Source organism: Leopardus geoffroyi, chromosome C1 (assembly GCF_018350155.1).
Source record: "Leopardus geoffroyi isolate Oge1 chromosome C1, O.geoffroyi_Oge1_pat1.0, whole genome shotgun sequence".
NCBI lineage: Eukaryota > Metazoa > Chordata > Mammalia > Carnivora > Felidae > Leopardus > Leopardus geoffroyi.
Window position 1 is genome coordinate 1,715,547 of NC_059328.1, and position 22,297 is coordinate 1,737,843.

Consider the following 22,297-nt stretch of genomic DNA (forward strand, 5'->3'; position numbering starts at 1 on the left):
AGACTTTGGTTTCTTGTGAAAGAAAACATTTTCTTGCTTCTCGGGCGGATCTGTTTGCAACCAGCGTGAGGACCCTGAGGTCACCGTCCCCGTCCCTGTCCCCCCCCACCCCCACCCCTCAGGAGACTCTTGCTCCAGCAGCCACTGGGGGGGGGGGGTGGGTGGGTGGGGCTGGGGCAGGGAGGGGCGTCGAGGCAGAAGCAGCCAGGTCGGAGGTCAGCGGCGCCCTCACCCCTCCAGCCCTCCTCTGGCTCCCCGTGCCGCGAGGCATGAGCACAAATCCCCCTCCTGAGTGTGAACGGTCCCTTTGGCACATTCACAAAGGTGTGCGACCACCTCCTCCCTCTCGGTCCAGAACGTTTTCTTCCCCCAGAGGAGCCCCCGTGCCCATTATTCAGCCCCTCCTGGCCCTCCTCCCTCCCGGCCCCCAGCAACCACTATTATGAGCTCTGTCTCTATGGATTTGCCTTTTCCGGATGCTTCTACAAGCGGATCGTGTGGGTCGCACCCTGTGTGCTCTGTGCCTGGTCCCCATTGGCCGAGCAGCACATCTGCTGGGTGGGGGTCAGCCTTTGTTCCTCTTGTGTCTGAGTAATATTCCGCTGCGTGGATGGACAGTCCGTTTGTCTGTCTGAGGACGGACACGGGGCGTTTTGTGCCCTTGGGGACTCCGCATAAGCTGCCGTGGCCACCCAGCTGTCTGGGTCCCCCTTTCCCGTTCTATGAGCAGAGCCGCTGTCCTGGCTGACCCCACTCCTCCCTTGGCCTGCTTCTCACCGTCTCTTCCGTGCTTCAGGCCTACTGTCTGTCCAGGTGGCAAAATCTTGGCCCCAACCCTCTCTTAGGGTGGACCCCAAGAGAGGCCTGCACCAGACAGGCGGACCCCGTGACCTGCAGCCCCGAGACCTGCAGCAAACCTCTGTCTTAACTTGGCCCCAAGGTCACCGGGCTCTCAGGAACCCCATCCCCAGGGCCCCCGGCCCCACCAAGGTGCTGCCCAGGTGTCGGGGCAAATTTCATATAATCCAAATCCCAAGAACCCGAGACATGTCTCTGACCCCTAATTTCCAAGGCTACACGGCAACCAGAATGGTCCGGAAGGAATCGTTCACTCCCGGCCCTGGGTAGGGTGCCCCCTGTGACGGCTTTCCCCACCGCTCCCAAACTCGTGGAGCGTGGGCAGCTCCTTGCCTCGCTTTCCCAAAGCAGAAGGGGCAGACGCGTCCTCTGGTGGCAGCATGGGGCCGCGGGGAAACGCACACCTCTGCTGTGCCGTGCGGTTCCGAACCCCGGTTCCCAAAGGAGCCCCGCGGAGCCGCGTCCCCGGAGGGAGGGCCGCTTTGTGCCGGGCGGGGCAGAGCGGACGCGTCCTGGGCAGGGGGTGGCGGCGGCGTCTCGGAGCCCGCGGCCCCCATCCTGTCCTGTGTCCCGGGGGCCCCCTGAGGGTCCCGCACGGGGAGGGTGTGCCACACAGCCTGACGCTGCATTGTCTCCTTCAGGTGACGGCGACATTGTAAATAACATGCACGAGCCTGACCCAGACCTGCTGGCTGGTGAGAGCGCGGAGTACGAGACCGAGGACAGCGTCGTGTCCCCCACCCCCATGGGGCCGCCGTCCCCCTTCCCCACCAGCGAGGACTTCACCCCCAAGGAGGGCTCGCCGTACGAGGCCCCCGTCTACATTCCTGAGGACATTCCCATCCCGCCAGACTTTGAGCTCCGAGAGTCCTCTATCCCAGGGGCCGGCCTGGGGGTCTGGGCCAAGAAGAGGATGGAAATCGGGGAGAGGTTTGGCCCGTACATGGTGGCACCGCGGGCCACGTTGAAGGAGGCCGACTTTGGATGGGAGGTGAGCATTCCCGTGTGAGCGTGATTGATCACGGCCATTTATCTTGTGTTCCATCTATTTATAAAGCCGGGCTGAGCAGCGCTGCCCGAGGCGGGAGGCTCGGCCGGAGAGAGCGCTCGAATGTCACATTTCCCAGGCTTATTTGGTCCTGCAGCTCGCATGACGCGAGTCCGCAAACATCAGCGGTCCTCGTGGGCGCCTGTCAGCCCCCGTGCCTGCTCTCTTCCCGGAAATGTGTCTTTAATGAGCTCATGTCTTAAAACACCCCCGTGCTCCCCGTCTGGACCTGAGGTGCTAAGGCCGTGGTCTCTGCAGAGCCGTGCAGATTAATGGAGTGTCCCAGAACAGGAGTCTCCACTCTGGGGAACGCTCCTGCAATGTGTGCCTGGTGGCCGTGCTGCCCCCAGAGGGCCCTGCACCTCACCCCAAGCCCCCGCCCGCCGTGGCCTGCTCAGCCGGGGCCCCCACCTCTCGGGCAGCGTGGGGCACGCGTCTCATCCGGCCAGGGAGGGGCGTGTGCAGATTCGCTCTCCCTCACCCTCTGGGCCCGGCTTGGTGGTTCCGGAGCCCGCGTGCGGTCGGGAGAGGGGAGACCGTTAGGTGAGGGGTGCCGATGACCCCCAGAACATCCCTCCCCCTGCAAGTATCTTAGGCCAGGAGGGACGCCGGGCCCCAGCTTGGGGGTCTCTCAAGATGGTCTTCATGGGGACCACGAGCCCCACAAAAGCGTTCTCTGCACCGGCCCCAGCCGATCTGCTTCACAACAGCCGACGCGCGGTGCTATTTTCTGCGGAGACCCTGCCTGGGTGGAAAATGCAGACGTAAACCCAGACCCTTTCACGGTGTTTGCTGGAGGTCAGCTCTTGGAAGGGGCGAACAGTCCAGGGAGGGAAGAGAGGCCTGCCTGGGGGAGACCAGGGGAGCGAGGACCAGGGGAGGCCGTGCTCCCCACCTCTCAGGGCCTCTGGGAAAAGCCCCCAGCTCAGGCCCGTGTCTGCTCTCGCTCCGGAGGCTTTATGGTTTCTAAACGTTGCCGCCTGTGCCTACATTTCTCCCGGAGACGTGGAATGCCCAGGTGTGTGCCCTGCTCCCCAGCCCTCGAGCCCAGGCGCCCAGCGCTGAGGACCTTCCGCAGCATCTCCAGGACGCTGGGTGTGCTGGTGCCCGTGGTGGTACCGGGGGAGGGGGGTCTCCGGCGGAAGTGGGGTCTCCCTTTCTGCACACTGGCAGCCCGACCGCCCAGCAGGAGGCACGTGGGGTGTGGACGCCGGGCACACGGAGCACCGGCTGAGAGCCCCGAGCTCCGTGCGGGGCTTTGAGGGTTCAGACGAGCAGCGGGCTGATCAGAGGGATGAAGGAATGGGGGAGGCCAAACCCCCGGAGTGGGAGCCTGTCCGTCCCCTGGTGACGGGTGTGTGTGCTCCTCAAGGTCGGGGTCACCTTCGCAGCAGACCAGGTCCTGGGAGCAGGGTGGGGCGGGTAGCGAAGGGGTTTGAAATCAGAGTCGTTCTGTGGGCACGTCAAGGAGAGCCTTTTCCCAGCAACGTGACAGGTAAGTGGCTTTGGCTGCAAGGTGGCCTTTTGCAGACCCTGCCTGTCCTGTCCTTCCCACCTGGCTTCCCCAGAGAGGAATTTAAGGCTGTTTTTCTGACACACTCAGAAGGATCTGGACCGTTGAACGAGCAGGTTGCTTTGAGAGGGCAGAGGTTCACGCGACAGGTAGGGCTTTGGACGACCTTGAGGCGACCTTGCTCCTGTCTGTGCTGATGCTCGTTTCTGTTTGCTCTTTCCCTAAAGAAACGGCCCCTATCGCTTCTGCTCGCTCAGTGCCAGGCCTGGTACCTGCTGTCACTGTGGTCTGCCCGGCGCCTGTTGACTTTTCGATAGTGCTTATTCTCCGCGTACGTGAGGGAACGTTCTCCCTCCCCGGCGCGCCTCCCGTTTTCGCAGCGGGCTTTGTTCCGTGCTCGTGACCTGACAGCTGCCTTTCATGCCAGCACTTAGCACTGTGTGCACAGCCCAATGTCCTCAAACAGCTTTCCAGACGCACCCCGGCATTATCTCGGCCGACCTCGTTTTCCCTGTGAGCTCGGGCGCCACTTACCTGCCTCTGGGATCTGTCTTGGGGCTGGTGGCCTTCCGTCACACGGGTCCCAGCCGTGTTTGTGTTGTGCCTTGCGACTGAGGACCGATGGCCGACTTGGGCGGGCAGCTTCCGTCTCCCCCAAGGAGAGAGAGGAGGAGGCAGGCACCCTGAAAACTCGGGGAAAGCCCACTTTTCCCTGAAATACGTAAGGTCTGGGTGGCTTCTTTCTAGCTCCACGGACCTCCGTTTGGGGCGTTGGGACCGGAAAATTGATGTAACTTAGCCGCCCTTGCTGGATTCCCCACTGTCACCTGCAAACAGATTATTGCCCTTTTGCGTGACCCTGTACCCTCCTCTGGCAGGCCGGCCGGCCCAGGTGCCCCATCTCAGGCCCCGTCCTTGCCTGGGCAAACAGGGCCCCAGCCCGGGTCCTTCTGTGGCTCTGGACAGGAGAGGGGGCTCCAGGGAGCTCCGAGCCATGAATGCTAAAAGGCACTCTGACCTCGAAGACGCCCTCCGCGGGCCTTCTGGTCACAGCCAGGACGGTCCCAGGCCCGTCCCAGCGACAACACCCCAGTGCGCGCATCATCCTGCGGCGGCCCGAGTGTTAGACGCGTAACTGTTGGCTCTCGCGCCGGTATTTAAGTGTTACGGATCAGGGTGCTTTGATTTCGCTGCAATTTACACAGGACTCATTTCCTGAGGAGAACCAGTGATGACGGGTTAGCTAAGATGACAGAGGAGATCCAGGGAAGACGGGGCACGGTCTGCGCCCCAGGGCAGGCGGGAGGGAGAAGCCAGAGGGACCCCGGACACTGGCCAGGCGTCCGCTGGAGGACTGGTTTGAAATCAAGGTCAAATAGGATATTCGTACCGTCATTTGGGGGCACCATGGCAACAATGTTCTTTCTACTCTGAGAACAACATTCTTCTTCCGGACCATTCCTGGGAAATCAGACCAAACGGTCCTGTTTTCTTTTCTCTTTTCCTGATGGACGCGGTGCCTGGCCACCGCGTGGCTTCTGGTGATGTGACTGACCCTTCTGGCAAGAGCGCGTCTCCTGCCCGCTGGGGCGCCATGGGTGACCTACGACCTTCAGGCTCCAGGTCAAGGGGGCAGTAACGGGCATGCGTGTGGAGGTCCCTCCGACTGCCCCCTGTACCTCCTGTCCCACGCGCTCATCGGACAGTCAGTGACCCTGGACCTCCCTCCTCCTTGGTGGTTTGGGACACGGCAGGGAGTGACCCCCACGTCAGGAGTGTCCCCGGGACCCCAGCCCTGTGTCCAGATGGGAGTGTGGGGTGTGTGGCAACGGCCCCCAGGATCCGTCTCGGAGGGCGGTGGTCTGTCCCCCTGCCTGGGAAGGGGCCCAAACCCCCCACCCCCTCCGCCCAGACGCAGCCTGCTGGCTAATGCAGCCACCACTCACTCTGCCCAGAATAAATCACCCCGTGATTGCATTTGATTGCCCTGGGGTCTGAAAAAACAATGATTTTGATCATTTGTTGAGTAAATCATGACATTTATCATCGTGGGGCTTATTTTGCTAATTAAGAGCTGGCTGCGAGTGACAGCCGGAGGCAGTGGGCTCCTGGGGGTGCCACCTGCCCCCGGGCAGGGCCTGTGGCCGGTGCGGGGGGGGGCACCGTGCCGGCCCCTTGGGGGGGGCAGGGACCGTCTTCACCCCGACACTGCCCGCGTTTGGCTCGTCTCCTCCTTGAGAGCCCGTCGTCTCCCCTGGAAAGCCAGCTGAGGGCAGCGTCCCCAGTGCCCGGAGCGTTGCCTGGCCCGTAACGGGCGCTTTAACATCAGCTGTTGCATAAGTATGCCTGCCTCCCTGTAAGAGGCTGGGGGGAACTGTTAACGTGCTTTGATGGGGCTTCATTTATCTGAAGAATTCACTCCAATGGGTTACCTCACCCCTTGGCTTTACTTTCTAAACATTCACATACGTGCTCATTTGTTCAGTCAACAAACAGGCCGTGTCTGGGCCGGGGCCACATGGGAAGCTCTGGGGTCACAGGGGAAAACGGCCCCGAGGCCGCAGGCTGCTCTGATGCTCCAACGCCTCGATCGCAAAGCCCCCAGGCCCACTCCCCCACGGATCCCCGGGGGCCTGCTGGCAGGCTCTGCCGAGGGCCAGGACCCCCCTGCCCCCTGTAGACCCTGGGGTGCCAGGACATACCCAGAGATGCCAGGCTGGGGGCGGGGCGTGCAGGCAAAAGCTACCACGCGGCCCTGCGCTCTCAGATGCCGAGAGATTGCCGTGCATTTAAGATCACATTATGATCCGGAACACACAGCCCTGGAGAAGGGCCCGGGGTGCAACGGAAGCTGACTCCCTGGGTGTCCGTGCTTGTCCACCTACGTGTATTTTTAGAAAAGCAATGATTTCTTTTCCAAGGTAGCTGCCGAGCATCCTTAAAACGACAGGAAATTCGGAGGTGTCGATTTGGACTGAAGTGGAGGCTGGCGAGGAGGCCCAGTGGGCGTCCCACTGGCTCCCCGGGCACTGGGCTGCCTCCCGCGTGGCCGAGCAGCCTCTCCCGCCTCCGGATGGAAGTCTCCGGGGGGCTTTCGGAGGTGCGGTGACACACGCGTGGAAACACAGCGCTGACGACTAGCTTCTCCAGGGACCCGGGAGGCTTTCCCGGCCCCCAACCCGAGGCCTCCTTCTCCTCCTCGGATCCAGGGTCTCTACAGGGAACCTCTTTTCCTTCTTCCCCACCACTCATCCTTCACCTCAAACACCTGTGCCTCCCTCCTCCACATCCAGAAGTGAACCCAGACTCGCCCCGGCGTGGTCATGTGAGTGTATACATGCACGCACGCGAGCGCACACACGGACACGTGTGCACACGCACACGCACGCACACCTTTGGTTTTTGCTGAAAACCCTAGACTGGGTGCCCCGCCTCCAAGGGCAGGAGGTGTCCCGTCCACCCTGTCTAGGTTTGGCAGCTCTGGGCAGCTGGCTCCGCGAGTGCGCGTTGGGGCAACTGAGGGGACGCTTCTCACGTGCTCTCTGGCCCAGTTTCTGAGTTAGCAGGCTCCGGATTAATTCCCGGGCTCTGGGCGTCAGAGGAAGCCCTAAGCCGCCAACCCTCCCCTCTGGAACTGTGTTCCTCTCAACGAGCGCACCCCTCGATTCAGAGCTTCAGGGTCCCACGTGCACGTACTGAGTGGGTGGTCTCTTATCACAAGGGACTTGGCTGGGGGCCAGGGGGCAAGGAGATGGAGTTTCGAGGCTCCCCTTCTCCACGGTCATTGCCACAACAGTTTGCCGCTGCTGCGGGACCTGGACCAGGCCCCCCCACCCCGCCCCCACCGGGGGCCGGGTCAGGAGCTGGGGCCAGCTCTGCCGTAGGTCTGAGCCCAGGCAGGAGGGTGCCCTCTCATAACCAAGGACCCACCTCCCTCTGGAGACAGAGCTTCCCAGGCGCTCGGGAACCTGCTTCCGTTCTTTCTAGTCCTTACCACACAGTTGACCAAACAAGAACGAGGGTCGACCCAGAGCCGGGCCCGTGTAGTCGCCACATTACCGTCAAGCCCCTCGAGGCGTCTGATGTCCCCGGAAGAGTAAGCCGCCTTCCCCAGCACCCTGCCCCCTGTATTGACCCCTCGGGCCGTGGGTTCCTATCCTGCCCCAAAGGGGACGGGGCAGCCGGCACCCCTCACAGCCAGGCTCGGTCATCCCCCAGGATTCGGGGAGGAAGGGTTTGTCCTTCAGCAGAAGCACCAACAGTGGCCGGAGGCCGGTTCGGACCCGTGGGTGTTTCATTTTGCTGGCATCCTCTGCAGAAGCAGAGCTCGTGCACCCGGGGTCACCTGGTCAGCAGGCAGGGTGCTCCTCTGCCCAGGAGCCTCCAGTAGCCGCGGGACCCCAGGCCCTTCAGGCCCAGCCAGCCGGGGAGGCCCCTCGGCCCCAGGATGGCGAGAGAAAAAGCTGGACTTGCGAATTCCCGCGGGCGCTCCAGGTGATTTGAGAAGTGAGAGCCCCCAGCCCAGGGACACCAGGCTCTGCTCCAAGGACACCAGGCCGACACACACAGCCGTGCACACGTGCCCCCCGGGCAGGGCTCACACATGAGCCTCCTCCGAGCGTCTCCCACCCTGGAGCAGACACAGGCTGGGGTGGCTCTCAGACCGTGTGACTTGTAATGCCAACAGTGGCACATGAGCAGTGGCCGTGTGGGCGCCGGGAGAGGGTGGCCCCCCTGAGTCGCGGAGGCTCCCTGTGTGGCTTCCCGCTGGTCTGACAGCCTCACGGGTTAAGTATTCGAACATGGTATTCTCAGCCCCAGAGCTTGGCCGTCCTCTGTCTCTGCACACTGGGGACTGGCAGGCAGCATCCTACCCCCCGGGATCCGGGAGTCTCAGATCCTCTCTGCTTCTCCCTCCCCTGCCTGGCACTGACTCCCCCTGGCGCTTTCCCCCCTCCGTCTAGGGCAGTCCGGAGTTTTATTTTAGGCTGAGAAACGTTGCATGGGCTCCCCCCCCCCCCCCCCACCGCCCCGCCGCCCAATGATTTTCTGAATCCGTTTAGGAGGCTGACCGTACGTTCTGGAAGTCTTAGATGGGTGACTCAGTGCACGTTCACACCCTTGGAAACAACACCTGGACGGTGGTGTATTTGGGCCGACCGATGGGACTTTGGACTTGAGGGGCCGCGTCCTGTGGGAACGGGGCCCGGGCTGGGCTCGCTGTGCACGGGGGGGGGGGGGTGTAGGGATGCACAGAGACCCATACTCAGTCTCCTCGGTCTCCTGGAGCCACTCAGCACAACCCCTCCGCCGTCACCCCCAAGCACCGTGACACTGGGTCCGGTCGTTTCAGCCCAAGAATGCCATGAGATCCTGCACTATCTTTGGCCGGGCTCCGAGGCGCGGGTATATAAGGAATTTCAGAAAAAAGGGTAGAGAATGACTAACTAAGAATACCTCCCTGATACTGTTCTCCTTTATTTCCTTAAGGGGTAATAACTCAGCCGCAATCCAGCAGAGGGTACTTTCTTTAAATAGAGCATTCTGATTCACAAGCGAAAAAGGAAATAAATATTTTCTTTTCATATTCGAGTAGACGTCCCCAAATACCAACTTCTTAAATGGTATTTTACCCTCTGCGTCTCTCTCACACCAGTGACAACCGAGCAAACCCACCCCTACTCTGCAAAGGGCTGCTTGTGAGCGTGGAAAATCCTGACGGGGGTCGTGGGCAGGAAGCGGGGCGGAGGGGAGGCTGGGCAGCTCGGGTCTCCTCCCGTGGGGCTCTGGCTGGGCCCTGCTCGCCGCCTCCCGAGGCTCTGTCCCCTCTTCCCTCCCCCCCTTTCTCTCGCCTTTTCCTCCAGGAAGAGAGCAGACCGCTCACGGGGGGGGGGGATGTGACAGGGCACCTGGCGAGGCCGGGCAGACCCGTGGCCAGTGGTGCAGACCAGGGGAAAGGCCCGAGTCGGCCGGGCACCTACTGTGCACCACATGAAGTCACGCACCCTCTTCCTAGTCCCGGCCCTTACTCCACCGCGTGGAGACGACCCCACGTCCCAGCCCCGTGGGCTGCGGCGGGGCCTGGCAGGGCATCATGACGTGGAATTCTCCAGGCCCCAGAGAGAGACTTGGGGTCAGGATTCGGCCTCGGCCCCGAGCGCCCGGGGCCCGGGTGCGGCTGAGACGTGTCCGGGCAGGAACCCGTCCCAGCCGGGCAGCCTTCGAGGCACGGTCTGGATCGCCCTTTGCACGCAAGGTTTTGTTCTGGCCGGAAAGAGAGAGGCCAGGGAGGGGCAGACCCCTCCCGCCCCCCCGGCCGCTCACCTCAGGCTTGGGTCCCAAACTGGTGTGCTGAGCATCCCTATGGCACTTTCAAAATGCAGATTTGGGGCCAAAATACTGGATCCGAGTTCCTGTGGGGGTCCCCAGGAACGCGCACCCTAATCAGCCATGAGGGTCTGCACACTCGGCGGATGAGGGCTGACCTTAAATTTCCTGCCCCTGCCTCCCGGTGCCTCCCTCTCCTCACCCCTGTGACCCCAGAGAGACATTCTCCTGCAGGTGTGGGACCAGGTAGCCACAGAGCCTTTCTTCACCGTAGACCTTATCAGGGCCTTGTAGAGGGAGTGGGGGTGGGGCCGTCCCCACGGGCAAGGAGCTGCGGGGGCCCTGCCATCACCCATCCTGAGCTCTCGCCCCCACACGGTGGCCCCTGAGGGCTGACCAGTGGTTAGACCCCTCCTGGGGCTGTGGCCACAGCTTTGCGCCCAGAAACCGCTGCGGTGGCCAGCGGCCAGTCTCACAGTGGAGAGAGGGGGTCACGCAGGGTCACACAGTAGGTTGGCACAGGGGCGAGTGGCCAGACTTGCGGGACCCGGTTCCCGGTGCCCGCAGTGGTTAGGGCGGCCCCTCGGGGCTGGCCCCGCCCCCTCCCCCCCCCCCCCCCCCCCAGGCAGGAAGCAGTGGTGAGGGCACACCTGCCGGGATGACGCATCTGTAGCATCGTCATTTATGCAGAGAAAGTTCTACTCCAGATACTTCCCAGCAGCAGGCCTCCCAGGGAGAGGAGTGGGGGGGAGGGTCCCTGGGAAACCCCAGCACGGCCTCGGCCCCTCCGTGGGCCTCCTTCCCGCTGGATCAGACGAGAGCCCCAGGCGTTCAGGCCATAAAAGGTCTCCCTGGGTCATGGGACAAGGGCGTGAACCGCCCCAGCCAGTCCTGGCCTGCTTATCAGAGCTTCTCTCCAGTTGAGAATTTCTGTGACCGGTCACCCCTGGGTTAGGAATGTGTTCTCGGCATGTCACGGGCCACCTCGGCCCCAGCCAAAACGGAGGGCAGCACGGCCCGTGAGCATACTGCTCAGCTCCGGGCAGGTGAAGGGCGTCGGCGCCCCCTGGGTCCCGCCGGGTTTGCCCTGATCCAGGGGCCAGTCAGCCTAAGGCAGCCTCTCTGTGGGCAAGCGGTCCGTCTGGGCGCAGGGCAGAGGCCGCGGGACGGCCTCCAGGCAGCGCCCATCTCGCCTTTCACACCGTTTAGAACACTGCGAATGAAACAGCCTGGAAGGGACTTTTAAAATCAGCCCTCAGGACACAAGCTCGTGTATCTGGTGGGGTCTCCTCCTCCAGGAAGGAAGATGCTGAGACCAGAACGGCCACCTGTCCCCCTCAGGGGCCAGGGGCCCGGCTCCCCTCGGTGCTGGCCCGGGCCCAGACACCCGTCACCCTGGAGGACAGCCCCAGCGGCAGCTCCCAGCCCTTCGAGGGTCCCGCGTGCGTGTCCTGCTGCCTCGGGAACCACCTGCGTCTGGCTGGAGGACAGCGCTTCTCCCGTCTGGGCTAATGCCCAGTTTAATTGCCCATCCCATTGTGTCCTCTCCGCTCGGCCCTGCTCCAGAAGCCCGCATCACTCGTGCCCATTTAGATCTTTCTAAAGTCCCTCGGGTTTATCAGCACAGTCATTTCACGAGGAGCTAAGATTTCTGCCATTTAGGCCCGAGGCATTGTCTGTCCCTGCGGCAGCCGAGATAAACCCTCACCCAGAACAAAGTCGCCATGACCTTTTACAAGTAGGAGCGGCCTTGTTTCCCTCTAGACTAATTTATCAGCCTGCTTTCAGCCAGGCACTCAGCGGAGGCCCCGGAGGCGGCTGCCAGGAGGGGACAGGGATTAGGATGCCTGGCGGGTCCTCCCCTTCCACGGGCACCTTCACCTTCGGGTCGGGGCGAAAGCAGGAAATGGCCGTGGGAAGAGCAGGGAGGGACCGGCCGGGAAGACGCAGTCAGGTGTTCGCCGAAGAGGGCAGGGCCTGTGGGTGGCCGGGCCCCCTCCCCTGGCCTCCTTCTGCGCCAGAGTAAAATCCTCATGTGCCGAGGGGGATCATGGCTGGAAATAACAATAAGGATATGAAATGGCCTGCAGGCCCCGGAGCCCCAGGAGACGCCATCGAGGGTGACAGCCACGGGTCTGCCCACAGAGCCACCAGCCCCATCCTCCCTCCTGCCCTGTCCAGAGAGCGGAGTCCCAGGCAGCGACCAGGGAGCAGAGGCCTCTCCTGGGCCAGACCTTGGAGCTGAGGACCTTCCCAAGGTCCACGTTTCTAGAAGGTTCCGACGGCTCTGGTGGCTGGAGCTTGGTTCGCACGGGAGCGTCCCATGGAGTGAACTTCCACCAAGCCTCGTGTGCGTGAAGATTCACCAGGTGACAAGGACGTGAGTGTGCCCAGCCCAGGGGGAGCCAGCTGAGCCCCTGAGCGCCCCACGCGGGTCCCACCCACCCGAGGGCTCGCCAACCGAGAAGGAGCCAGAGGGCGCACGGCAGCGGATCCTGACCCCTGCCCAGGCCGTCACCGCCCTGCGCGGTCCCCGGGGGCCCCTGCTGACCCTGTCTCAAATCTGAGCTTTCCAAGGCGACGCTGGCCCGTGGAGGGCTCAGGGCTGCAGCCCCACCTTCTGTCTGCGTCTCTCTGCGTCCCCGGGAAATGCGGACGTCGCGGCCTCCCGGGGTCACCTGAAGAATGAGACCTCGCGTCTCCCGGACGCACAGTCGGCTGTGATGCCAGACCGCCCGCCAAGGTAACCATGGCGCTGACTCTCCAAGGAGGCTGAGGGCTCACCTCCGACCTTCCGGCAGGGAGAGCCCGCGGTGCGGCTGCCCAGGGGCCCCTCTGTTGCCCGGCCGCACGGCCAGACGGCCCCGGGGAGGGCTGGTCTCGGGGAAGGCGAGCCTCGGCCGGCTCCTCTCGGCACCTGAGGTCTGGCCGGCCTGTGGGACGCCGCCATGGCCGTGGCCCTTTGCCAGTGGCTTCCTTTAGATTCCAGTACGTTAAGAGACCTCAAAGCCATTGGTGGGACCAGCAGAATGAGGTGGGGGCTCCTGAAAATTCAGTGGGAGTTGGGGTGCCTGGCCAGCCCGGTCAGGGGCTCTGGGAGAAAACACCTAGAGGATGTGCCGCTGAGCCTCCGTGTTCGGTGCTGTCACTGAACGTCGTGCCGGAAGATGCCAGCGTCAGTCAGGTGGCCCTTGGGGCACGGTCCCTGACAAGGTCTGGACTCCACCGCTAAGGACGGGGCATCCCCACCGATGCCGGGGACGCGGGCTGGCCGGCCGTTCGGAGCAGCGGGCTCAAGGCGCCCGAGGGGGTGGTCTGTGTCCTTCCGCCCCTGGCAGGTGCCTGCTCCCTGACGCCAAGTGAGCGTGCGTCCCTCCAGCAGACCTCCAGCCTCACAAGGAGCCGAGGCCCACAAGCAGGGCCTGTCTGGAGATGCGAGGCTCTCGCGGAAACCAGAGCAAAACCAGAATTCCCCGATGCTTTAGGGTCTGTCTGTCTTGGACTGACTCCCTCGTTTAATCCTACTTGGAATTTGAAATACATTAAAGGCAAGGAACGCGAGCCAGGAGGCACGTCACGCCCAGGGTGGCCTTCGTGGCGCCCTGCACCCGGCCGCGTGTTCGGTTCCTCCGCTTCCAGTGCCCGGGGCGGGTCCCTGTCCGGGGACCTCCCCTGCCTGCGGACGGCCCGCTTCCTCTGGGGCCTTCAGGCGCAGCCCCGGCTCGTCTGGCTTCCTTGTTTGAGCGGTGCCTTTGTAACGTGGACCCCGCACAGCCCCGCGGCTGAGGGCAGGAGGGCTTTCCAGCTGCCCCGGCTTCAGGGAGCACCGTCACGCTGCTCCAGGGTGCCCCCCACAGTCCTCAGAGCCCACGTGCGGTGGGGAACCCCTCTCTGGGGGTGGCTGTCTGCACGGGCCCCTTTCTGAGGGTCCAGACAGCACAGCTCCGTGGTCCTCACCTGGAGATGCTCCCTGGGAGGTGTTGTCCTGCCCCCCCCCATTACCTCCAGGTGGATTTTCGTCCTCTCCCTTGCATAACGGGAAACCGAGTCTCAGGAAGGGTAGTGGATGCTGCTAAAAGAGAGGTAACCTGGGGCGTTGCGTCCAGCTCAGACCTGAGGCTGGTTCACTTCCCTTCACCCGTTTCCAGGAAACGGGGCGCGCCTCGTGCTGGGAGGCGCAGGAGCACCGAGAGGGCTGCCCGGCCGGTCCCTGGCGCGGCGGGGGTCAGGGCTGTGAGCGCAAAGGCCCACGTCATCAGCCTTCCTCGTGTTAATCGCGGGGACCGTGTCACGCGCTCTAACGCACGAGCAGGTGAGGGACCGAATGGCCATTCCAAGACTTTCGCGTGCGTCTCACGTAAGCTTCAGATAGTTTGCGGGGTTTTCTGAGATGGCGCGGTGCACAGAGGAAGGCGGCTCGGACTCACGGTGCTTCTGAGACTCCAGCAAGCTGTCCTCACCTCTGACCTCGGCTTCCCCGCTTGTTAAGCAAGGATTGACACCCGCCGTCCTGAAGGCACCTCCCATCCCCCGCCTGTCACCTGAATACCCTGGTCTTCAAGAGGCGGGAAGGAAGGGTCTGATGGAACCTGGCAGCACGCCCCCAAGCGAGGGCCACGGTCTCTCTCCACAAGGGCATTGTGTCCTCCGTGAGCTAACCGGCCCCTGTTGGCTTCTTCCTGGCGGGTGTGGAAGAGCCGCCCCCCGGACTCGAGCCCCTGCCTCATTCCTGTGTTTCCTCCGGGCCCTTGTGCAGAAGGGCACACACCGCGGGCATCACAAGTGACCCTCGACGGCTCCGTGCACCCCCCACACGCTGGCCTGAGTACGTGATCAGGAGCCTCCCCAAAACCGACTTTGCTGCCCAGACGGTCTTGGTGAGCCCACCTTCCAAGGAACTTTCTGAACAGACCAGTGGAGGGAAAGATTCGCCGAGTGGATTCCAGGTCCCGGCGCACCTGACGGTGAGGAGGTCCCGGGGTCGGCGCGTCCACAGGGCGCCGTCTCCGAATCCGGTGGTTTGCTAGAAATCTCTCGTGCGTAGACACATCACCCCAGGATCTCTGGCTTCATCTTTACACGGCTTTGCAGGTACACGGTGTGCCCCTCTCTGTGGGGACGCCTGTCACGTTGGGCCCTGCACACCCCAACAGGGCCTCACCTTAACTGATTACGTCCGCATTGACCCTATTCCCACGTAAGGCCCCAATCTGCGGGGCCTGGGGTTAGGGCTTTCACACGTGACCCTTGAGGGGGGCAGAATGCAACCCAGGCAGACTCCCAAGAGATCAAACACACCTGGGCCCGGTCATTCCCAGGTACCATAGGTGACGGGAGATGCTGCTACGACGCCTGGTCCTGGTGTCCCTGAAGGAACGCTCGTGCCCGAGACCCCCGGCCAGGAGCCGTGCCTGACCCGGGAGGGGTTTGGTGAATCACAGCCCCGGGTCATGACAGTAAGATACTTTTCAGGGTTAGCCTTTTTAGCCAGTTGTTCTTTGAGCCAACATTGTCCGCGGGGGGGATCATGAACGTGGGACCCGGCTTGCCCCCGCAGACGCACCGCCTTCCCGCGGGCCCCGCGGTCTGTGTGCGCGCGGGCCCTGGCCAGCCTGCAGGGCCTCCCTGCGGGGCTCTGGAACTCTCTTCCTCGAGCGGGAGAAACGGATTAAGGGGAGAAAAGATGTGGTATTCGCACCTGAGAGGGGAGTGGTCGCCGGGACGGGAGCGGTGACGCTCGGGTCAGAGGGGGAGACCGGCCGCGGGGAGACTGAACCCCGGAACCGGCGAGGCTGAGGGGTCAGAGTCCCGGCTGTTTGTGTCGCGTTTCAGGGTGTCGGCGCGGGCCTTGCGGACGCGTGTCTTTGCTCTGCCCGCCCCCCGGGTCTGCTGACCCCGCGCGGGGTTGCGCCCCCGGGGGCCCTCGGGAGTCCAGCTCAGAAAGCCACGGTGAAAAGTGGGCGGGCGGCAGGAAGGCAGTGCAGGGGGACAGAGGGGCTCAGCGGTTGGCTAATTGGAGAGCGGGCCCGGCGCGGGGGGAAGGCCGCGAACCCGGACAATGTCCCCCGGGGCCGGGGGCTGGGAAGGCCCGGCGGGATTGTTATCGAATTAGTTGAAGTCAGAGCCCCCCTGAATGAGGTAAAGAAGGGAAGGGGAAATGAAGGCCCGGGTATAATACGGCCTAAATGAGGGGCCCCATTCACTGCCCATGAAAAGGCTTCGGCTTCTTTTCTTGGGGAAAGGGGGGGCAAGCCCACTTTTGTTCGGCGGGGGGCGGGGCCTGCTCCTGGGGATGTACTTACCTACAGCCAGTGACAGGCGGAGGGCGGGAAAAAGGGGCATTGAAAATAATCCCCAGGCCCGCGGGGGAATGACAGCGGACACAATCGCACGCACACATCAAGGGCGCTGCAAAGAGCTCCTTCCCTCTGCCCGCACGTTTCCCGGGAGGCCGTGGGCCGGGTCGCCCGTGTCAGAAGAGCCCCCCCGCCCCCCCCCCAAGGATGCCTGCCCCCCCCCCCCCCCCCCGCAACCTGTGATCAGGCCGGGGGATTTCTCTCCATCTCTGTCTCCAGCCTGAGCGTGGAGATTTAATACGTGCCCTGTGGCCCATTCCAGATACAGGAACGTATCTTGTGAGCTGAATCGGAGGAGGGTGCTGTTGAAAGTAGCCACGAAACCCACAGAAAGAATGGGGGCGGGGGTGGGAGGTGGTGGGGGGGACACGGGCTTCCATAAAAAAATAAATACTTAACAAAGTGCTATGCTCAGTAAATATTTGTTGAATTCACACATTAATTAATTTTCCAGATGAGATTTTCCTAATCCATTTTTTAAAGAAAGTAGGGATTAAGAGCGACGCGGGGTCTGGTTATTAGGCGGCCTGCTGGACATGAAAAGGAACACGGTGTGTGTGAGGTGTGGGGCTGGGCGCCTGGGGGGGGGGGGGGACCCAGGACGGGCTTCCCTGTGTCCTTGTCCTCGGAGAAGCTGATTTGCCGTTCGAGGCCCACCCACGGCGGGCGGCCAGCCCCCTCTTGGCCCTCCTGTGCCCTCTGACCACACTCGGCATCTCAGAATCCTGCCCGGTTTACCCTCTCGCGAGGATGTGGGTGCCCGGGGGATCCGGAGGGTTCGAACTCCAGAACTCCCCACGGCGCAGAGGCAAGGCGCGCCCCGAACCGCCACCCCCACCCCGCGGGTTCCGCTCGGCCCTGACCCCTTGGCTGGTGCTCAGCGGCTCCCGTGAGTCGTGGACGGGGTAGCCGCCCCACCTCATTCTCTGCTGCCAGCAACCCCAAGTGGCATCCTTGTCACAGTTTGCTTGGTAAAGACCCTCGTCCGGGGTCACAGAGCTGGTTCACGGTGGCCTTTGAGAGCCCAGTGACACGCCCGGACCTGGGCTTGGTCTTCGCCATCCCCAAGTGGGTCCGAATCAGGGCTGTGAGCCTGTCAGGAGGCCCCAGTGTGAAACCTCCCGGTGAGCGAACATCCTGCACAGGGTCAGTCTCTGTTGGTGCCGTGGGTCTGCTCCCGTGGGTCACGGGAGCCCAGCTCTGCCACTCGCTGGTGGCCGCGTGCACGTCCCCCCTGCCTGCGCGGGCCAGGGCCCAGGCAGGCGCAAAGCCCATATAGGTGGCAAGTCCTGGGCTCTGGCAAGGTGTCCTGGGGCTGAGCGTCACGTTCCGCATTCAGACACCTTCGTGAGCTCCTCACCCCAGAAGAGGCAGACTTATCCAGGTGTCGGAGGGAGAGAACAGCCAGGTGGGTGCCCAGGCTGGGTGGGCAGGGCTCGGAGTCCTTGGGGATGAGCCAACGCATATGTATGTGCAGCAAGGGGTCCCTTTCGAGCATCTGGGGGTCCCCTGGGGGTGGCCTCCCAGCAGGGCGGCCGACACGGGTGCTTCAGGAGCCCTTGGGCCTGAGACCCGGCTGCTCTGTGAAATGGTGGGTGTACGATTTATGTGTTCTGCAGCCCACAAATCTGTTTCTGTAGCAGTGGAGACGGTCCCGGGGTTGGGGGGCGCCCAGGCAGGTGGACGCATCCATGCCGGGGTCAGTGTGCCAGCTCGGCAGCTTTCCGTCTCCAAAATAACATCCAGGAAAGAGTTCTAGCTCAATGCTGTTTATCCCTTTTTTATGATTTGGAAAGAAATTCACAAGGTCATTTAATTAACCACCACTCCTCGTGCTCTGCCGTGCACACTCCCCGAGCAGGTCCCTTCCTAACAGCAAGTTTTACGACCTCAGTGCCTTCGGCATCCGTGCGTGGCAAAGATACGTGAAGTTTTGCCTCCCGGGGTGGCCAGTGCATTGCCAGGGACAGTGTGGAAGCAGCCAAGTGCATTTGTAATTCAGAGTTTGCAGGCCAGAGCTAGCGCAGGGCGGGACTTTGCTTTAAGGTCTATTTTTGAGTTGTGCTGTGGGCGGGGCCAAAGGGGAAGTCCCTTCGCCCATGCTTGTGGCCCGTGGCAGGGTGGTCGCGAGACCCGTTTCCACAGCCCGGGATTTGGATCCCGCCTCAGCCCCCCATTCGGCTGGTGGCCTTCCGCGCCGTGCCTCAGTGTGCCCATCTGGAAAGTGGTCCCGGCTTCTCCCGCCGTTGCCCCGTGTGTTCTGCGTTCGGACCACGGTCTACCTGCAGCCTATGGGCTCATCAGGACCGTGAGGGGGCCCCACGGTCACAGGGTCTCAGCCCCAGGGGGTGACAGGAGGGTGAATGGAGTGACCCACACAGCGGCCCCTCGTGTTCTTCGTTCAAAGTAGGTTTCTCCCAGTGCCGGTACCGACTCGAGGGGCCCGGGTAGCCTCGGCTGTCGGCGTCGTCCTGGGCACGCAGGGTGCTGAGGACGTGGGGTGCAGCAGCTCCCGTGCAAAGTCCTGACGGCCAGACGTGTGTACGGACATTGCCAGATGTCCTCTGGGCAGCAGAGGCGCCCTCGCCTGAGAACAAGGGGGGCTGAGGAGGAATTCATCCCCCCCTCTTCCGACCTCTGCCTTCGGCGTGGTTGCTTCTCTGTCCGGCAGTTACCTTGCCGTCCATCAGGACCAGGTGCCCATGGGAAGCCCCCAGGCGTCCACGTGCCAAGGGGACAGCAGTGCCCAGCTGTACCCAACTCAGGGCCTTGAGCCCCAGCCTGTGCCCCTGGCTAGGGGGGCTCGGGCCCAGGCCGCGGGTCTTACCACGCATTCTGTGGAGCGTCCTGAGGACCTGGCCTAAGCCCTGAGTTGGGCCCCTCCCCAGGCCTGGAGAAGCTGGGTTCTTCTTCCTCCTGCTTGAAGCTGTCATACAGGTGCCCCCGAGACCCCGGGAGACACGGAGAGGGCAGATGACAGGCCCTCCTGTCCGGCCCTGAACAGGGACGAGCGGGTCCCCCCTACCCGCTGGATGGCAGCAGCTGGCAGGCCTTTGCAATGGGCCGGGGGTGTGACGAGGCCGGTGGGCTGGGGAGGGGGCTCGGATAGCCTGGGGGGCCAAACCCCACCATGGTTCCCCGCTGGCCCCCATGCAGAGTCCCGGTGAGCAGAGGGGAAGCCTGGCTCGCTGCCAGAGAGCAGGCTTTCCTGTCCGTGACCTGGCACTGATCTCTCATTTGATGCGGGGGTCGTCGGTCCACGGGTGCAGTGGTGACTTAGGCCAGCCCTCCTGCAGCTACCTGCTGGGGGGAGACGGTGGCTGCGGACGGAGTTCACGCCCACGAGGCCGCCTTGGCAATTCCCGATGAGCTGGGAAGGGAACGCTCTGCTTGCTGGGTGGGGTAGGCCAGACGCCAGGCAGCCTTGGAATGTCTTTGTCAAAAATATGGGAAAATTCTGGCTCCAGTGACAAGAAAAATTAATCATTGATCCGGTAAAGGTTCACGCCTGAGTAGGAAAGCAACAAGATAAGGCCATGAAATCAGTCTTAGATTGGGGTTTGCCAAGCACGGCCCGGCTCAAAACCCCCAGGAGTCCAGAAAACTGTCCCGAGCTGGAGAGTGGAGAAGCCCAGCTCCGCGGGCCCCCAGGTCCCGACGGGGTTGTCCCGACCTCCACACCTGCTCCGCCGTGACCTCGGACAGACCACAGCCGGCTGGGCTCCCGTTTCCGGGTGAGGTCTGTGAAGGTCACTTCCATGCACGTGCTCCCCTTCGAGAGCCAGGCAGGCGGCCAAGGCCTCGGCTCCCCTCCTGCACGTTCCAGCTGGAAACTCCGCAGGTGCGGGTGGGGGCGGGGCATCCAGGCGGAGCGTCCTGGAACCCCAAGTTGGGAGCCTGTGGGGGACCGCCCTACCGCAAATGTGCCCCTGCTTTGGGGGGCCCTGGCGACAGACGCCTGGAGCCTCCACACCACCATCTCCACCACCCACCCCGGGCAGGGACCTCCCTGAGTTCTGGGCCACGTAGCGTGGCCCCCTGGTCACTGCCGCCCAGGACTGTCTCCAGAAGTTTCCGGGCTGGCTGCATAAGAGGACCTGGCCAAGGCTGATAGCCTCAACGGTCTGCGGTCTGATCCCCTACGGCTGGGGGTGCTTTTCCCTTTTGTTCTCATACCAGTCCATTCCCAGGACCCTCATTTCACACGGAAGGTGCCGCGGCACCTTCTAGAGACACTTGTGAGAACATGGCCTGCACTGGGAGCCGCTTTTCTCTCCCAGCGACAGAAAATCAGCGACTATTAGTATAACCTTATTTTGCAAAGTAACCCAGGTATGAGTGTCTAGAACGGGCATATATTGAATAAATCACCTGCGTTCAGAATTACTCTACCGGAAAATAGCTTTCTATAAGCTGGATACGCTCCCACGTTCAGTTTCCTGGCTGTGGGCTCGTGGGGCGTCCGGACCACAGCAAGGGCAACACTGGCTTCTGGGCGGGTCTTCAAGGTTCGGGACCCCATCGGCGTGAGCCGTCGCAGCAAAGAATGCTCTTCCTGTGATGGACGGGGAAACTGAGGCCCGGGAAGGTGATAGCGTCCTGCAGACTCAGGAGGGGCCTCGTCAGGCTCGTCACGGGCGTCAGAGAGGGTTCTCAGAGGCGTGCGTGCACACGGGGCTCGGGCCACGTGCACAGGCTCACAGAATAACCTCCAAGACATCCTCCCAAGAACGGACGCCCCGTAGTCCCAGTTGAGGGTTTGAAATGAAAGAGAGTTTGCAGCAAAGCACATGTCCTGACTCGCGGGATTTGCAAGGACTCACTCTCCAACTCTAGATATATATTCGTTCATCCGAGCAGTAGCCTCTTGTTTATTTATTCGCTCGTTAGAGACTTACTCGTTCGATATGTATTTGTGTATTCGCTTATTAGATATTTACGTATTGCCTCGTTAGATATCTATTTCCTTTTTCGCTTACGTATGCTCTTATTAACTTGTGAGATGCGTATGTACTCGCTCTTCAGACACGCGTACGGCCCAGGGCCGGCCGGCCGCCGGCCGCCCCCGCTCGTGAGCCATCAGGCCGAGGGGTCCTCAGCGTCCCTCCCCCTCTCCCAAACAGACCCGTCGAAACCACCTGTGAGTTGCGTCCTCGAATATCGTCCGGCTCCAGTCTGAGACGAGTGAGGGTCTGACTCGACGGTGGTCTCTGTGCCAAGGCCGCAGTCTGGACCCACCGGGAAGCGGGCAGCGGGCCGGCCCTAAGAGAAGACGGTTTGGCCTAAAATGGAGGCTCTTTTGTTGGGTTGGGGACTTCAGCGGATTCGCATCTCGAAAACGAGTTGGGCTCTGCTCTGCCCGTCCTCCTCCTGCTCGATGATCATGGGGCCTCTGTCCCCAGGGGCCCCGGGGAGCACCGTGAGGCCACCCGGCTCGGCCCCGCTCCACCCCACGTGGCCTCTCACGGAGGGATTTCAGCGACCAGACGGCCCGGGTCCTTTTGAACAATCCACCTGCGGGAAGCAGACTGGGGCGCCTCTGTGGCATGCGTGTGCAAGCGTGTGTGCGTGCACGCGCGCGTGCAGGCCACGCCCGGCAGCCGGGGCCCACGCGCGTGAGCGGGGGGGACAACGTGTGCGCCCGCCGCCTGGTCCCTGCGGAAAGCCTCACGGCAGTGGGCAACGTGGACGAACATGAAAGGGACCACAATAAATAGCTTCCTACCTTGCCCTGATAATGGACGCGTTCTTTAGATGGATTAATCCTCACGTGGCCTTTGGGCGTCAGTCTGGGAGTGACAGTAACAAGCGTCCCGAGGGCTCCGCTAATTTGCACTCCATTCACCCTCCCGTGAAAACCCGTCAGCGCCGCGGAGGGACTGCGCCTAGCCCGGCCCCATTCAGTGGGGGCGCGATGTGGTGGGAAAGGGGCCAGTTTCCACAGGAAGCTTTGTTCCTCCTGTTCCCCTTTTATGTGGCCCCGCACTAGTTAAGCTCCTCATTTGTCCCCGCCAGGGGCTCAGGGCTTGGGTCACCCTCGGGGCTGCCTTTCAGGTGATCTCGGCACCCCCCCCCCACCCCCACCCCCGGCCCCAGGTGGTGGGGAGGGGCCGGGCGGCCTGGGGCGAGGCCACCAAGGGCACTCGGGGCGTCCCCGCCAGGGGTGGGGGGCTGAGCCGAGATGGGGGGGGTGGG

At 62.8% G+C, this 22,297-nt stretch overlaps 1 protein-coding gene across 5 annotated transcripts in view; it reads left to right on the forward strand.

Moving 5' to 3' along the window:
- Nucleotides 1-22,297, forward strand: part of PRDM16 (PR/SET domain 16) — a 315,820-nt gene that overhangs the window by 99,598 nt on the left and 193,925 nt on the right. For all 5 annotated transcript variants that reach the window (XM_045475378.1, XM_045475380.1, XM_045475379.1 and 2 more), the window contains exon 2: nt 1,500-1,849. In XM_045475378.1, the coding sequence (XP_045331334.1) occupies nt 1,500-1,849 (350 nt within the window). The remainder of the gene's footprint in view (nt 1-1,499; nt 1,850-22,297) is intronic.